A 15,566-nucleotide genomic window follows, 5' to 3' on the forward strand; every position below is an offset into this window, starting at 1 on the left:
TCTCTGCAGATACATTACAGCGAGGCGCGCACACACACACTGCAAATCAGTTTGCGCTTTTTTAATTTATATGACTGCACTGACATTGATCGCTTGCACATTGACATGCCAAATAAAATGTCTGATAAATAACCAGGTGTATCAGTTTCCACAGCTGTGAGTTGGTAGGTATGCATGATTCAAATACAGCAGGCTCGGTTTCTCTGTTAGGTTTGATTGAAATGTGGCATGGATTTCTATGAATTGAATTCTGCAGCGCAGCTCACTACCAAGATATATTTATAACTATATCTGACTCATATCTGCTGAATATTTTCCAGTCATGCAGCGTCAGTGTCAGCTTCCACAAAAGAGAGACATGCACAAGACAGCCAAACGAAAATAGACGTGGTGCGTGTGTCTGAGCAATTTACTTGTCATTCTTAGTAGTTTAAAGCTGGAGCTTTACTACAGATTTATATGCAATTTGCAAGAATTTAATTTCTGCTAATTAGGGTGTCAGTTGTGGTTTTAATATCACAGATTTCTCTGTGGGTTTGAGGTGCTTTGAAGGCTTACAACCCCCTCCCAAAAAAACTCAATCCCTATGTGATATGGCTTTCAGTATACACTTGTATAACTTTGCAGTCCCTTTGGGAAAAGGCTAACTGAAAGTAACCGCTGGGAGTACAGAGCAAACACAAGACAATGTGTGGTCAGCTGACCGTAAAGGCATGTGGCACACTTCTGTGAAAATCTGAGAAAATGCAACTCTTGCTTTGCAGGAACAAACGTGACAGATTTGAAAGGATTAGAAAGCTAAATCTTCAAATGTGAACTGTGGATAATGTCAGGAGAATCAGGGTCTGGAGTTCACTTTTCCTCACCGCAGCAGATGGCTCGCTTCAAAATCATTCTCACTAGTAGAAATACTTTTACTTACACCCATTTATTCACTGTGAATTCATTAGTATTACTCTCACACTGAGTTGTTTTAGGGAAATGGATGTTTAAAGCTGTTTTTGGACTGCAGTGTGTGGGTGAAAACACCTTCAGTAACAAGACAAAATAACAATGACAACACAATGACTCTGATGAAAGCTTAATGCTGTATTTTCACATTTGCAATTACTCAATTGACACTTTACTGAAGCACATTTTCAAATCCACACTCTCACACAGAGGCCCCCCAACGACACTTTAGGAACAGGACAGCGTTTCAACTTCTCATTACAATCTTTATACTGGAAAGGACGGAAATAACAGGAAAATGATGTAGAGGAGAAGAAAAAACAACAACAACATTATATTCATATACTGCACAAAAGGGAGACAATCATCACAGACTCAAAGAGAAAGCTGGTGCAAAATGGCAACATAAAAATTCACTAGATCTTCATAAACATTTACACCATGAATTCATTTGTCAGATCTCCCATCACGATATATCAGGAAGTGTGGGAAGATACGACAGGTTCTCTAACATCTAGGTTCTTTTGTTCATCATATATCACAAACATGGAGACTCGACTTCACACATGCTGTTGTAAACCTCATGACCTGATAGTAATGTAAGGACTGCAGAGTTAGCTTAACAATGAGTTTGGCAGATTGAGATAAACTACAGAAGAAAAAAAGGACTTAAATTTACATTCAGAAAATCAAATGTTTTTGCTCAGCAGGTTGATCCTGGACATTTCCATTATCACGTCAACAAAATGAGTACACAAATCTATAAATACAAAAATAAACAGGAAAAAAAAGAAACATTTTTGTTCATTTGCAGAAATTTGAACAAACTGCTTTAATACATTTTTTTAAAAAAGTAATTCAGAGTTGAATTTGCAGGACGGATGTGGTTTTGTTTGCATGTCTGTTTTCCACCTAAAACACTTGACTTCTTATTTCACATGTTTAAGTGTTTGTGGATGAATACCTAAGTATGTGTTGCATGTATGTGCTCAGCATTATGAGGCCATGGTGTCCTGGAAGCCCCACACCTCTAGCAGTGAAATCTGGAAGCTCTCTGCACACAGGGGCGGGTTGTCAAAGGTAGTGCAACTGCCAGTGCGCCCGTGGTTCAGCTCAGAGTCGATATACAGAGCGTTGCCGTTGCCTCCTCCTGATCGGAAAGAAGATGACAGAGTTTGCATGAGTTACCAACGATCAGCACTTCTTCCAAGCAGATTCTTTAATATTAACACTGTTTCATCGACATATAGTGATCAACACATCTGATCAGTGTGGCAGCAACTCAGTGCAAGTAGGCATGTAGACATGGTCAAGATTACTTGGTAAAGTTAAAACTGAGAAATGGAATAAGGAAGAAAGGTGTTTTAAGTGACTGAATGTGGTCATTGGGTTGGTATGAAACTCAGAAACTGCTGATATACTGTGATTTTACCCACACAACCATTTCTGGGGTTTACAGAGACTGGTCCACAAAAAAAAAGGAGCTAACGGAAGGAAACAGTAACTTAAATATGCAGAAGAGCATCTGTCAACGTACAACACGTGCAACCTTGAAGCAAAAGGGCTACAGCAGCAGAAGACCACACCAGGTTGTTGGTGGTGTAATGGTGTGGGGGATATTTGCACACTGTGTCTCTTGACCATTGTTCAAACACCATGGTCTGCATTAGCTTTGCTGCTGATGGTGTCCTTCCCACTTTATGAGCACCATCTTCTGATGGCTGTTTTCAGCAGGATAAAACACCAGGTCACAATGCTCAAATCACCTTTAACTAGTTTCCGAACATGACAGTGAGTTCACTGTACTAAACCACCTCCAGAGTCAATAGATCTCAGGCCAATAGAGTACATTTGCTCATTTGGTGAAACAGGATTTTCCCAGACAATAAAACATCAAACTTGGACCATAAAACTATCCAGACTCATTCTTTGGTTCATTATTCTGTTTAAGTATTTTAGTAATGTTATTTATAATGTTTGAGATTGCAAAAAGTCTTTACTGCATGTGCAGTAAAAGCTTTCCATCAAGTGCTACCCTGTTTAAAATCAAAGGATATCAGTAAAGGTCTTTAGCATTACTGATCAGAGTTAGCATAAACCACTTTTACAAATCACAAAAACATTTACATTCCAGGTCTCTAAAAATACAGTTTCAAAATTTATTAAAAGCTGAAAAGTGTGTTTTACACCAATAGCTCACTATTGTGGAAAGTAAAAATCACAATGATTTAGAAGTCATTAAAATGTGTTCAGAATTTGACAATTTGATGACTATTCATCATCAAATCATGTAGGGGGAGAGCAGTGTGCTTAAAACAGCACCTGATTAGAATTAGGTACGCCGATGGCACCCCCTTTAAGAAATTAGGCGCTAGTTCTTTACCAATTTTCCTAATTATGACAGAATACAAGTTACTATTTAAAAAACACGCTTTAAAATGGGAAATACACATAAAAGACATACTGTCAAAGTCCACTCACCCACTATGATGGAGTCAACATTTCCAGACATGAACATAGAAGTATTCTTAGAGTTCAGGTTAAAGTGGCGGGCAGACAGAAATGGTGACAGCTCTCCAGGAGGTTTTTCTGGCTGCTGTAAGCTATTGCTGTCTGTGATCTGGTCTTCAGATGTTGCCGTTTCTTTCTGAGCCTGGGTCTTGATGGACGAAGCCAGCTCAGGGTGACTGATTACTATCCACTCGTAACGCTCCATCTCCGGCTTCAGCTAACAAGAGAAACAGAAATGTCTATAATTAACAACTACACACCAGAAAACTACACATTAAATGAAGTAATAATAGAACAAAACACCCATTTTCTTAAAAATCACATAAATTAGTTAATATCCCAAAATGAATCCTGATTTTAACAAACAGATGCATCATGGAATTTAGCATTCTTTAGGAAAAACAGTCTCCTGTGGACATTGGAATTTTCTTCACCAAGCAAATTCAACAGCTCTGTCTTCCACTGCTGAGTTAAGGCAGCACCGTCTAATCTCTTTAACAAAACTGTTGCTTTTGGCAACAGTTTTGCCAATCTACTGTACAATCTACTGTTTCAGTACAATCTACTGTTTCTTGAGCTCCATTGGGGGGGGGGGGGGGGGGGGGGGGGAGAAGTCACACCACAAACACAGAAGATGGGGGACTCTAGAAGTTTGGAGCTTTAACATAACATAACTTTTACTTGTTAGAGTCATGGCTGCTTTAAAAATTCTCCTCTAAGCAGCCATCTGGTACTCTGAAATTTTCCCAGAGGAGACACTCAGCCTCAGGGGTCCTCAGTTTGAGATGTAATTAAGAAGTTGGAGCAGTTTTCTCAGAAGATTTTCTTGGATTTCTAGTCATGAAATTTACCATTAAGAACTACAAACAAGAAAACTCAGCTTTTTACTGCAGAGCAGCTTCATGATGATTTAGTAGACTCTGGTGTGGCACCTTTACTGTGCCGTAACACCTGCAAAAACGTGGCTCATCAGAAGAAAACCTCTCTTATGCCTCACGAGTCTACAATCAGAAGATTTCAAATGAACATCTAAACATGGCACATACATTAGAAAACTAATCCAGTGTGTTGATGAAGTTGAAACAAAGCTTTATGGCCACAATGAATAAAGAAATGTTTGGAGAAAATGGGGTAAATTAAGTCAAGCAGAGAAACAATACAAGCTCTAACACGAGCTTTCTTTGATATGTACTCATTTCTAATCTTGTCCATCCTGGTCACTCCCATTGAAAATCTTAACATCTCCAGCTCATCCATAGTCTTTTTGTCAGTGCAATGTGCTCAAACCATACATCACAGCATGTCTCACTAACATCTTTTAACCCTCCCTTTCATTCTTGCTGCCATCCTTCAGTCACAGATCACCTGTGATACTCGTCTCCACTAACAACATCCTGCCCGCACTCTCTTCTACACGGTCAGTTGTTTTGGATGGCTGACCCCAAGTATTTAAACTCATGTACTCATTTGAATTACTTCTCCTTCCAGCTTCTCTGTTACATCCATGTTCCTCTTAGTCACACACTTACATTCTGTCCTGCTTCTATGAATTTGCCTTCCTCTTCTCTCCAGAGCAAACCTCCCCCTCTCCTACCTGCTCCCTACCATCACTAAAGATCACAGTGTCATCTGCAAAGATCAGTCCATGGAAATTCCTGCTTGGTCTCATTTGTCAGCCTGTTCATCACCATTGAAAACAAGAAGGGGCTCATTCCCTGGAGTAATACCAGGCTCACCTTGAATCCATCTGTCACACCTACAGCCCACCTCACCTCTGTCTAAGCTATCCTTGCTTACCTCTCTGCCATTTCAGACTTCTCATGCAGTAACAGTTGCTCTCTTGGCACCCCATCATATGCTTTCTCTAGATCTACAAAGACCTTCTGACGTTCTCCGTACTTCTCCATTAACACACTTGAAGCAAACATCGCATCTGTAGTGCTAACTCATCATGAATTTGTACTGCAACACACCGATTGTCATTTCTTTTCCCATAGCTTCATGATATGGCTCATCATTTTTGTTCTTCTGTAGGTACTACAGCTCTGCACGTTGCCTTTGTTTTAGAAAATCTGTACTAGTACACTTCTTCATTCTTCAGGCATCTTCTCTTCTCTAGGTTTTTGAAAAAAAATCTCTCTCTCCCTAACACTTGAAAATCTAGAATAGGCTCCTTGAAGAGGTGCAAACAGAACTGAACTGAATGTAATCTTTATTTTGAACATGTTAAAAAAATACAACCACATAGAAAAAAAAAAAAAAAAAAAAAAAAAAAAAAAAGAGACAAACAAACAAAGCAGAAGTTTTCCTCTTTACAATCTCTACCTAAAAACCGTGGACAGAGCTCAAAACAGAAGTGGATACAAGTCCCAAAATTACAGAACTAGAAGCCTTATGAAGGAAGAATGGAAGATCACCTTCACAGCTTTTAGCAAAGCATTAGAAAGCTGTGAGACTTGTCAAAGGGGCATTACTGATCATGTAAGAAAAGGACCTCAAACATCAGTTTGAGGTCCTTTTCTTGAATTTGAAAATGTAAACGATAGAAAAAAGAAAAGAAAAATCCCATAAGAGAAGGTAAGACCTTTAAGTTTACGTCTTCTGGAGACTGATAACTTTTTTTTTTTGGTAGGGTTATTCTAATGTTTGCATGGCATACATTATCTTGTATCCTACTAATTTTCTCCTGGTCCTGTTCAAACCTCTACTGCCCATCCAATAGACATTGGTCCTGGAGTCTGTCTCTCGTGTGTGTCAGGTGTGGTATCAGGTACGAGCCTGCTACGATACTGAGGGCTTCGGGTTACAGGAGTTTCCGATATGTGTGTGCTTAAGTATTGGTGTTTGAGATGACTGTGTTTTCTGGTGTCTAGGCTCAGACAGCACACAGCTGAGCTTTACACAGTTAGCCAAGTAAATAATTCATAGAGAAGGGAACAGACAGCCAGTCTTTATTTCTATTTCTAGGCAATGTTGCACTGCTGCCACCAGAATAGCAACAAGAGTGGCTGTTTTTTTTGCACTTGACAGCATGTCAATGAATAGGGAACTGTGCCCTAGTATGAAAACTTCTCCAAATGATACACCAACTGGGGCCATTGATATTGACAACAGTAACATTTGAAAAAAGATAGATGGTACCCCCTGCTGGTCATACAATAGCACTACAAAAAAATTCCAACTATCTCTAAAAATGACTCAAATGATGTCTTTAAGAAAAAAAATTGGTTTTTTGCTACTAGATAACTGAAAATAATCTTACCCTGAAGACAAAACATTCCCCTGTGCCGAAGAAGCTCAACTTGTTGCCTCCTCTCTTCCTTTCCTCCCAATCAGTGGACAGAAACGCTCCGCATACCTGTTGGAAAAAAAATTAAGTAAAAACTGCATGAGTGAGATAATTTGTGGATTTATTCACCTTCAGCGGTTGTGACAAAAGTCAAGCAAGTGGAAGGACTCTGACTGTGGTGTCTGTAAGATGCCAACACTAATGCCAGGATAATCCAATCATACGACACATGTATAATCAGGAACTTTAAACCCAGTTCACAGAACCCAGGCCAAAAATATAACCCGAGTCTACTTTGAAAAACAGAAACCTAATCTTAGCCTCTTTAGCTCCTTAAATAAAGAGCAATGACTGAGTTAATGCTACGAGTAGGTCACACCTATTGCATGTGCTAAGAAGGACTTTACTTGTCAAACATGACATTTTTACCTTTGATGCTCCCTGTATCAGACAAAGATAGAAACTAATGATAGTTATATATTAGGGAGGGTCAGAGGGCAAGAATGACTTGGGGGTCGGCAAAAGCCCTTAAACTAAGAAACCAAAACAGAAACATAGAAAGAAAAAGTGCAGAAATATGTTAAGACATTTGTGCAAATGTTTTTACTTGTGCATTAAACTCAAACTTTAACGCAATCTCAGTACAGACCTGCATCCCTAAATGGAGAAAAATTAAGCTAACATTTATGCATGCCCGTCTCTGACAACAATCCAATCCATTTACTGATAAGACTGTTAAACTCCACTTTGTCTTGGACTGCAGCCGGTGACAGCAGTGCTTCTGCTCTGAAGATCCTCTGCAAGCTGGAGGGTCACACCACCACAGAGGCTGCAGCAGGTGGAGTGCTGGTTCAAGCGTCATCACGCTGAGCTCATAGAGGCAGCAGCGCTGAGCAGAGTCACAAACTGCAGTTCAGTTTTCTGCAGTTCAGAGAAAACTGATCTTTGCTTCCTCTTTATTGTGACAAAATGTACAAAGTATGAGTAATACTCATGAGGTTGCTTAATTTTTCCTTTTCACACATCACAGACTGGATCGAGATCGCCCAAAGGTTGGTTCCAAATATGAGGTCGCATTTTACTCGTATTTTATCTTAGCTTGTTGATCATAATAAAATATCTGATGGCACATTCCACTGTTTCCTTCAGACAAAATAAACAATATTTACGTCAGTAGAAAAAAAATGCTACTTACATCGCCATCTGTGGTCCTGATGAGGAGCAGAGTGGGTTCGTGGCCCTCACAATGCGAGTAGAATCTGTAAAAAAGGAAAAACATTTAATTCACTGCAACAGTCTTATTAAACACCTAATACTGAAACTAACACATATCCAGTGGATCGTAATGCAGCAACAGTAACACACTTTTGTATTTTGTACTTTATTAAAACAAGAAGCCGTTGCTTTAAGCCATGAAAGAAATTGATTTGACTCCATTAAAAGAAAAATGTAACCTTAAATTCAGATTTACCCAAACTTTTAGTTATTAATTTCATTCAAAGTTATAAAATGTAAATTATGAGCAGCAGCTAACACTTAATTAAATTGTAAAATGCACCTGTTCAGGCTGCAACCGTGAGTGGAGGTTGTGAAGAGAAGCTGTGGTTGGCACAGGGCAAAGCGCTCTGGGATCCATGACCAGATGTCATGCATCTCCTTGGCACTGACTATCTCCGAGGAAAATGTGTCAGGGTTAAGTGCCAGCTGCACGTTCCGCCTGCAGATGCCAAAGCAATTTAGACACAGGAAAGAGAGAGAGGTTCGGAAAGAGCATCCCATACAGTGAAGAGATATGTATAAAATACACCCCCCCCCCCCGGGGGAAAAAAACAAAAAAAAAACAAACCACAAAACAGCAACTTGGTCACAGGTTATTTAAAACGGGTATCAGAAATAAGTGTAACCATGAAAGAGCACCCACCTAGAGCTGTAAAAGAACCAATGTGGCAAACACAGGAGTGGTGTGCAGATGAGACAGAACATGGTGCATGGAAAAATCGTGGCACAAACCAAGCAGAAAAGAAAAAAGAACAGACGGTGAGAAAAGGATGCAAAGCAACTCAAACAGTTTCCTACAGCATGCCAGAATATAAAGCTTAAAAGACAGAGGGCATTGCTACCAACAACAAAAAAATAAAATAAAAAAAATGCTAAAACAGTTAAGACTGTAAACATATCTACTCTACACTTGTGCTAAATTATATTTCAAATGGTTTATATTGGTCGTCTGCATGCCATGCATACCAGGGTGAAGTCCACAAACCGTGAAGGAAGTTTAGTCATGTTCAAGTATTTTCATTCTAATGGCAGTAGATTTCCAGACTGAAGGTAATGGTAAATTATGAAACATTAGAGTTCACATATTGCTAGATTAACAAAGTGGACTGATTAATTTTATTAAAAGAGCTCAACTCCTAGTATGGGACTGTGAGAAGCCATTTGGTTAAGTTTATTATAAAAATTATACAACATGTGGTAACATTAACTTAAAAAAAGCAGAGTAATGACATAAAGCCACATTTTTAGACATAAACACAGCGTGTAGCAAAGTGTCCACACAGGAAATAGCCCAGTTTTGAAGTTTAGAAAGTACATTTACCCACTTAAAAAAACAAACAAAACAAAAAATAAAACATTTACTTTTTTCTTTTTTTTCTTTTTTAAACTTTACCGCTTCTGCTTCACAGTGATTCCTTTTTGCTGCAGGGACTTCTCATTTGTAAGCTGCAGCAGGGTGATCTCCTTGCGGCTGAACAGGCGGATGGAGAATGCCTTCTCGAGCAGCTTGTCAGGTGTGACGGTGGAAGCAATGCCCTTAACAAATACCTGAATATCTGCCTTGATTTTGTTTGAATCCTGCTGCTGGTTGCCCTGCCCCCCCTCTGCTCCCATTTTATGCTTGCGATAGAACTTGAGCAAGGCTACTGCCACGCGGTAAAGAACCTTATAGCCCTCTACTAGGTAGACATCTAGGACCCTAACCACATGGCTAAAAGGCAGGTCACCGAGGACCCAGCGCTGCCAGTCTGAGTAGACATCCATCACATCCTGAGCCGTGGCAACGATCAGTTTGTGAGCAGCTGTGCAGTACTTATTGGCTAGGTCACCGAAGGTCATGCAGCTAGACTCATAAGCCAGGAAGGTCTGGTCTATAAGTCGCTTCCCTGGCTCGTTGCATGCCAGTATGCGGCTGACATGCTCAAAACACTGAGCTTCGTCTACACTGAAGTGCAGGAGCAATGAAGTAACTGCAGGAAGAGCTGGGCAATGAGAGATATCTGGAAAGTGTCCAGCGAGGCAGTTGATGATCTGATGGGCTGAGGCTACTGCCTCCGGCTTCAGACAGTACCGCGGTATGGGATTTCCATCCACAAACTCTGGTAGTGGGACGTTGGTGGAGGTTTTCTTTGTGGCTGCATTTCCCATAATGTCACGATACACTGCTGCATCTGGGGTCACTGTACGGCAAGGAATGGCTTTGATGAGTTGCTGGTAGACTTGTGCCCGCAGCTTGTGGTTCTTGGCCCAATAACCTTGTCGAGCCATCCGTTTGAACTCTTTCAGATCTTTAGTGTCTACCTTGGTGGGCCCGCTGCTCTTGGCCAAATCGCCCATCTGGTTCCAGTCCACAAAGCTGCCATAGTCTTCTTCAGCCATTGTGCTGTAAACTTGCTGGACTGCTCGTGCAGGAAAAGAGGAGGTATCTGCCGAGGTCTTACTAACCTTCTAGCCTCCACACAGCAGATATTTTGTCTTTCTTATCTGCCCATTGTGGTCACTGGAAAAAAACAAGGGTGACAAGAATCAAAAAAAGCTTATAGTTATGCACATGCATTATTAGTAACTGTCAGTAGCATCATAGAATTATTCAGTTCCCACCGATGTAAATTTCATATTTATCACTTGAAAGATTTGTTCGAAAATGGCTTCCACCTTCTGAGCCCTTAGTGAACTTATCTAATTAGTCCTGATCTACACTAAGTACAATATATTACCAGAAGTATTCACTCACCCATCGCCGTCATTGAATTAAGGTGTTCCAATCACTTCCATGGCCACAGGCGTATAGAAATTGAGTACCTAGGCATTCAGACTGTTTCTACAAACATTTGTGAAAAAAATGGGTCGCTCTCAGGAGCTCTGTGAATTCCAGCGTGGCATCATGATAGGATGTCAGCTGTGCAACATGCCCAGTCGTGCTACTAAATATTCCAAAGTCAACTGCTAGTGGTATTATAACAAAGTGGAAGTGACTGGGAATGACAGATACTTAGCCACAAAGTGGCTCTGCTGGCTCAGCAGATGCTGAGGCACATAGTACCCAGAGGTTGATTACTTTCTGCAGAGTCAGTAGCTATAGACTTTCAAACTTCATGTGACCTTCAGATTAGCTCAAGAACAGCGCGTAGAGAGCTTCATTGAATGACTTTCTATGGCCAAGCAGCTGCACCCAAACCTAACATCATTAAGCACAATTCAAAGCGTCAGGTGCAGTGCTGTAAAGCATGCTACCATTGGACTTTAGAGCAGTGGAGACGTGTTCTCACAAGTGATGAATCACACTTCTCCATCTGGCTAACCGATGGATGGGTCTGGTTTGGTAGTTGCCAGGGGAACAGTACTTGTGTATTGTGCCAACCGTAAAATTTGTGGAGGGGGGGATTATGTGTGAGGGTTCTTTTTCAGGAGTTAGGTTCAGCCCCTTAATTCCAGTAAAAAGTAACTCTTAATGCTTCAGTATATCAAGACATTTTGGGAACAGTTTGGGGATTACCCCTTACTGTTCCAACATGACGGCGCACCAGTGCACAAAGCAAGGTCCATAAAGACATGGATATCTGGGTCAGTGTGTGGAAGAACTTGACTGGCCTGTGCAGAGTCCTGACATCAACCTGATACGACACCTTTGGGATAAATTAGGCTACGTTCACACTGCAGGTGAAAGCGCATCAAACCCGACTTATTTGACGCTATGCGACCCATATCCGATCATGGTATGACAGTGTGAACAGCACAAATCAGATATTTTCAAATCTGATCTGGGTCACTTTCGTATGTGGTACTGAATGCGATACATATCCGATGTTTTAGAAAGCGACTGCTGTTTGAACGGTCATGCCGCATTAAATCCGTCTTTTACGTCACTGACACAAGACAGACGCCAATTATCAGCGCCGGAGAAGCGCCCGAGAAGACATTGTGAACGCTTCCTGGCCATCCAGTGTAGATGTCAGTGAAACTGTTGGGAAGACAACGTTGGAGAAACGTGAACATTTTATTTGTACTGTATAATCTGCAGATTCTGACAGAAATCTGCAGCTATCCTTTGAAGCACCGCTCCGCTCTAAAACAGCAATAAGGATAATTATTAGGCCATATGTAAATAACAAAATAACTTTATAACTTAAAGCAAAATTGGGAAATGTAGAGTATGAAACAAGTCTTTATATTAACGGCCATCAGTCAAACAATACTGTTTGTTCTGGGCCTAAACAGAGCGCGTTGTGTGTGACGTCTTCTTTTGTGCATGCGGGCCGCTTTGAGGGTTCACACTAGAGCGCGTTTGCTGTCACATTTTATTTGTAGTGTGAACAAGCAGACAAAAATATCGGATTTGATTAAAAAAAAATCGGAATTGAGCATTAAGACCTGCAGTGTGAACGTAGCCTTAGGGTCTTTTGGGATGTCACTCAAGTTTATATGACAAACGAGTGAATACTTTTGGCAATTTAGTGTATATGAGCTAGCTGAGGATAAGCATACAATTAGGAAGAAATATGAATATCTGAAAGTGGAAAATTAGACTTTATAGCATGGTACTGTACAAAATACAAAAAAAACGAGTGCTATAAAAAGAAAAACTAATAAATGGATAACAAATGTAGCATTGGTATTTACACCAGAATACATAAAATACTGCCCAATATGTAGCAATGTTAAATTAGAAAAATGCACAAAAATAAAGACTCAGAAAGTTCTGTTTCCATAAGAAGCGATTTGAGAGATGGAATGCATAATGACCACAGTAAATCTGTAATGAAGACACACTACTGATCAATTTCCCTAATCATGTTCTGACAAATACAAAAATGCATGTGCATCATACACCTCATACACCTGTGAAAGCTTGAAATGACTTGTGTGCAAACACCTTTGGCTGATTTAATTGGCTACTAGAAAAAAAAACAAACCTGTAATTGTTGAAGGTCACAAGCTGTTAACTAACTGTTTCACATCCCACATGATACAGGCAGATGGTACGTCTACAAATCAGTTGCGCCCTGAAACATACGGAGAATAGCTGAAGCACAATCTTTTTGGGTGCTTTTATTTCCCCTTTCTCAAGACGTCACATGAAGATGGCAGTCCAAAGATCACTTGCAATACACTAAAAGAGACAGTCATTAAAAATCTGTTTATATAACTGTCACATAGAGGACGATATCAACATATCCTTGCATGAGAAGCTGGGAGCACTCGCAATATAACTGTCCTACTTATAATAAATAAGGGCATGTTTCACCTAAATGTTGCCATTATACACGTGACACTGGGTGCAACTGATCAAAGTCAGACTCGATAATATAGTGGCTAAGATTAGGTCTAAGAATAGTTTGGCAGTCTGTAGCACAGTCGCACACTGTTTTATAGTGCGGTCACACCTGTAGTCTGGGCTTCATCGGAAAAACTGTGCTCTATCACACAGGTCTTGTTGTTTGCTTGAATTAAAAATAGAAATTTCTGTCCGCATTAAACACAGGAATGTTCTGAGAAAAAAGGTTTGGAATTTCATGAACCACATACTGGAATGAGCAGTTTTGGTCTTGTTTTGCAGGATGAATATTTCACTGGGTGACTAAAGAACAGAATAAATCTGTATTTAAAAATAAAGAAAGAAGGCAAAGATGAAAAGAGGGCAGCTTCTATTACAGGAGAATTACACCGTAAAATCCACAAGGAATTAATGACAACAAAAGGTACGAGCTGAAGTTTTTACCATGGCTCTGAAAAGTAAGGAAAACTCACTCGAGGCGTGCAATCACTATGAATGACTGAAGAACCCCCAAAACAAGAAGTGAAACAGTCTTATTCGTCCCACAGAATTGCTAAACTTTTGCTTTACGGCCATTTCCTTTTTTTGTGGTTTTGTTTTGTTTGTGACCTGTAAAATCTAAATGCAATCCTGTTTAAAATAATTACACAAATGCTGCTCAATAAAGATGTCAGACTGATACAGCCTAGCCATTATTTTGACCAATTACGAGTTCCCAAATCTCAGGGCTCAAATGGTTGGATTTATCCTAACCAAACTGCATTTTAATTGCAAACCAAAGCAAAGATTTTTAACCTTTCATCAAGATAACAGAATTTTCCTGTAGGCATTTAAAAAACAAAAAAGAAAGAATATTGTAATAGTTTAAGGGTTTCCAGCTAAAGAATGTTTGATTTAATCACTATATACACTTTACATTCACAGATAATAGATGTAGATGAGAATGACACTGGGATGGCAGCTGTATTACTATGTGTCTGAAAATTTACAGAAAGAAAAGACCCCCCCCCCACACACACACACACACACACACACATTTCCGTACTTCTTTTGATGCTCCATGTCCATTTGAAATAAACAAAACAAAACCTGCCTCAGATATTAATGTAAAACGTACCGAGGGGAGGGGAGGAGGAAGCTTCTTGCTAGCCTTAACGGAGAGCGTACTGTACTGTTAGCTAGCTGTACTATAAAACCAATTACTGCTTTTAGTTTCATTCTGGACGCTCAGTAAAAGCACACAAACGGCTAAGGTAAGGCTGCAGGTACAATTGTGTCATCACATACTGAGGTGACAGCTCCAAATTAGCTGCATTTTCAATCCTATAAACGATTAACGTCAGCTAACCAGCTGAGGCAAAATAAGCTAGCACGAAACAAGCGGCCACGGGTCACAGGGTATTTAACATTACCGCCGGAGTAAATCTGATATACCCTTTTCCATTCACACTTGCCAAGTTAGCACTGTTAGCCTTAGCTAGCCGCATCTGTCAGTGCAATTCAGGAGCAACCGGAACCTTAACTAGCCGCACAAAACCTACTCGCTAAACACATAACCTCCACAACAAGCGTACAGATACGGACAAACGCTAAAACATTTGAGCAAGCTCTTGGCTAACGTTGCTTCATTAGCCAGCATGGACGTTGTCAACCACAAATTAATTTGGTCCAAAGGCTGTCTTGGAGTTTGTTTATAACAAGATGTTTCCGCTTATTTATTTATTTTTTAGAAAAGCGTGTCATATCCACAAAGCTAGAAACACGCCAGAGTATGACCTTTACTCCACAACAAGGAAGACGATATATAAATAGCTGTCAGAAGAAAATTAAATGAATATCCCTACCTGAGTCTGAGATGTCTTGAGACGGGAGACAGCGTTCATATTAAGTACCCTCGAGCATGCGCACTGCCTCCAATCCCGGACGCAGCGTTTTTGAGCGTGCAGCTGCTGAAGCTGCAGACAGGGGCTCAGATGGAGTGGTTAAATATAAACTGTTCTCAGTTACTTATCTGTACACTCACTAGGTTGTTAGATTATTTTTGTGAAAAAAAACCCAACGTTAATACAAACATAAATCTAGAATACAAACTATATAATATTAGTAGCAGACATGCCAAATTTGGGGTTTATGACATGGGCATGCCAGTATCAAACATTTATGTTACACAAAAAGCTATGAAATTCCATAAACTCTGCTGAGTGCAACAAAGAGTAACTCAAATATTTATCCATGGCTTAGTTTCTGAAGAAAAGTACTGTT

At 40.1% G+C, this 15,566-nt stretch overlaps 1 protein-coding gene across 1 annotated transcript; it reads right to left on the bottom strand.

The window, feature by feature from the left end:
• Positions 1 to 1,828: 1,828 nt before the first annotated feature.
• tbc1d24 (TBC1 domain family, member 24) lies at positions 1,829 to 15,205 on the bottom strand. Its single transcript, XM_085360657.1, has 7 exons — positions 15,149 to 15,205; positions 9,423 to 10,529; positions 8,310 to 8,468; positions 7,947 to 8,010; positions 6,725 to 6,820; positions 3,433 to 3,679; positions 1,829 to 2,101 (listed from the first exon to the last, which is right to left on the bottom strand). The coding sequence occupies exons 2-7, from the start codon at positions 10,406 to 10,408 to the stop codon at positions 1,947 to 1,949; spliced, it is 1,707 nt and encodes a 568-aa protein (XP_085216783.1). The 5' UTR covers positions 10,409 to 10,529; positions 15,149 to 15,205; the 3' UTR covers positions 1,829 to 1,946.
• Positions 15,206 to 15,566: the final 361 nt, after the last annotated feature.

Source organism: Diplotaxodon limnothrissa, linkage group LG8, assembly GCF_057381915.1.
Source record: "Diplotaxodon limnothrissa isolate DT_005_m linkage group LG8, D_limnothrissa_male_GT1.1, whole genome shotgun sequence".
NCBI lineage: Eukaryota > Metazoa > Chordata > Actinopteri > Cichliformes > Cichlidae > Diplotaxodon > Diplotaxodon limnothrissa.

Bases quoted from the DNA above. Each gene is read 5' to 3' on its own strand.
- tbc1d24 (XM_085360657.1), bottom strand. From the start codon at position 10,408: ATGGCTGAAGAAGACTATGGCAGCTTTGTGGACTGGAACCAGATGGGC. The intron at 8,469-9,422 runs GTAAAGTTTAAA...TGGCATCTGCAG, and splicing joins ATCACTGTGAAGCAGAAGCG to GCGGAACGTGCAGCTGGCAC. The intron at 3,680-6,724 runs GTAAGATTATTT...TTCTCTTGTTAG, and splicing joins GGGAATGTTTTGTCTTCAGG to CTGAAGCCGGAGATGGAGCG.